At 68.0% G+C, this 1,932-nt stretch overlaps 1 protein-coding gene across 1 annotated transcript; it reads right to left on the minus strand.

Moving 5' to 3' along the window:
* Positions 1 to 40: 40 nt before the first annotated feature.
* Positions 41 to 301, minus strand: AURANDRAFT_18086 (hypothetical protein; the record flags this gene model as incomplete). The annotated part of the gene is made up of 1 exon (XM_009044562.1): positions 41 to 301. A coding segment is annotated over one exon (261 nt), but the record flags the coding sequence as incomplete, so codon positions are not given.
* Positions 302 to 1,932: the final 1,631 nt, after the last annotated feature.

The following is a 1,932-nucleotide window of genomic DNA, read 5'->3' on the forward strand; positions in this document are numbered from 1 at the left end:
CCGGCCGCGCGCCCACGAGATTCTCCAGGAACTCGACGCCCCCCAAAAAGGGGAACGCGCCGAAGCACAGGCTGCAGAGCAGCACCTGCGCCGTGCCGAGGCCGAACGCGTAGACCTTGAGCGCCTCGAGCCGCTCGAGCGTGAGCTCCAGGCCCTGCTCGAATAAGAGGAAGAGGATCCCGATCTCCGCGAGCTCGTCGTCGACGGCCAGGTCCTGGAACGTGTTCAGACCGGCCGGACCCAAGGCGCAGCCCGCGACCAGGTACCCGAGGATCGGCGACACGTCGAGCACGCGGGACAGGGGCGTCACGACGACGGTGGCCGCGAGGAAGACGAGCGCGTCGTGGCTGAAGCCGCTCATGGCCACGTCGCCGTCCGTCAGATCCGGCGCGACGATCGACGTCACGACGGCGTCCGAGTTCGCGGCCGCGAGCTCCGGCGCGGCGGCGAGCACACCGGCGCAGAGCGCGCCGACGGCGACGGCGCGCCAGGGTGGCGCGGCGGCGGCGGCGGGCGGCGGCGCCCTTTCGGCTGCTGCGAGTGGCGGTGGTGCCCAGGGCGCGGCTGCTGGTGCGCGGCCGCGCGCGGGCGTCGGGGCGAGTTTTTGCCGCGGCGCTTGCAATGCGATAACATTGGTGCAAAAGAGAGCGAGTAGCGATGCGCTGCGGGCGCGCATCGCTGCTGGAGCGCTGCTCGCGCGTGCCAGCACCGACGCTCTCTTACACCTTGAACGCCAAAACCTGACCGATTTGGAGAGCTTGCTTATTGAAGTGGTAAACATTGGCCAAGATGGACGATGACCCTCTCGCGGCAGCGGTCGCCGCGCTGCGGCGCGGCGATGAATATGCCCACTGGCACGTAGATGAGCTGCAGCCCTCCTTGAAAAAGAGGGGGAGACCGGCCCTGGTCGTATGTATGTTGCTTATCCAGGGGGTCGTTACGCCCTGGCGCTTGACGCGATCCGCAAGGCTGGCGTCATCCCACCGCTAGTCGCGCTGCTCAAGCGCGGCAGCTCGGAGCAAAAATTGAATACCTTGGTGCTGCTGGGCACCCTCGCGACCGTAAACTACTGGCGCCAGGCTGCGATTCCTGCGATTCGGGAGGCCGATGGCATCCCGCTGCTTGTCCCGTTTTTGAGCGGCGGCGCGACCGCGAAACGCACCGCCGCTAAGTTGCTGTGCCCCCTCGCGGTGGGCGATGCCGAGAGTAAGGTCGCGATTCGGGAGGCCGGGGCTATTCCACCACTCCTCCGTTTCGCCCAGAGCGGCATCGCTGGCTCGGATTATGCCAGTGAGACGCTACTGAACCTCATCAGCAACAACGACGACAATGCTGTTGCGATCGCGCTGGCTCGCGGCGCAGGCGATGAAGCGCTTGTCGAGCTGGCGTGGCGCGGCCAAGTTGTCGTTACGTTTTGCTCAATCAATGCCAGCGCCGGCGCCCCAACGATTGCCAGCGCCGGTGCCCAGCGCAAAGCTAAGCTGGCTGTGGTCGCGCTCGTTTGCAAGCGCAACTGGCACTTCAAGCGCCTCGACTTCCCCGCCGTCCCGCACGTCCTCAACGCCGCCATCGCATCCTACCTCTATTAAGAGCTCAGTTACCCGTCGACATAGGTCGTCGGGTCCCAGCCCGGCCCCGCGACGTCGTCGGCCGTCCAGCCGTCGGTCCGGCCGAGCTTGCCGCTCGCGAGGTGGTCCTCGAGCGCGTCGAGCGCCTTCATCTCCGCCCGCGAGAGCGGTCCCCCGCGCCAGAAGTCGCCGTCCTCGACGCCCGCGGCCGCGTTCTGCGCGATGGCGAGGCGCTGCGCGGCGTCGGCCGCCGTCGACCGCGGCAGCGGAGCGAAGCCGCGCTGGACCGCCCAGCGCACGAGGACCTGGGCCTTCGTCGCCGCGTGCGCCTTGCAGCACGCGTTGAGCGCCTTGAACGCGGCGT

Source organism: Aureococcus anophagefferens (genome assembly GCF_000186865.1).
Source record: "Aureococcus anophagefferens unplaced genomic scaffold AURANscaffold_446, whole genome shotgun sequence".
Lineage (NCBI taxonomy): Eukaryota > Pelagophyceae > Pelagomonadales > Pelagomonadaceae > Aureococcus > Aureococcus anophagefferens.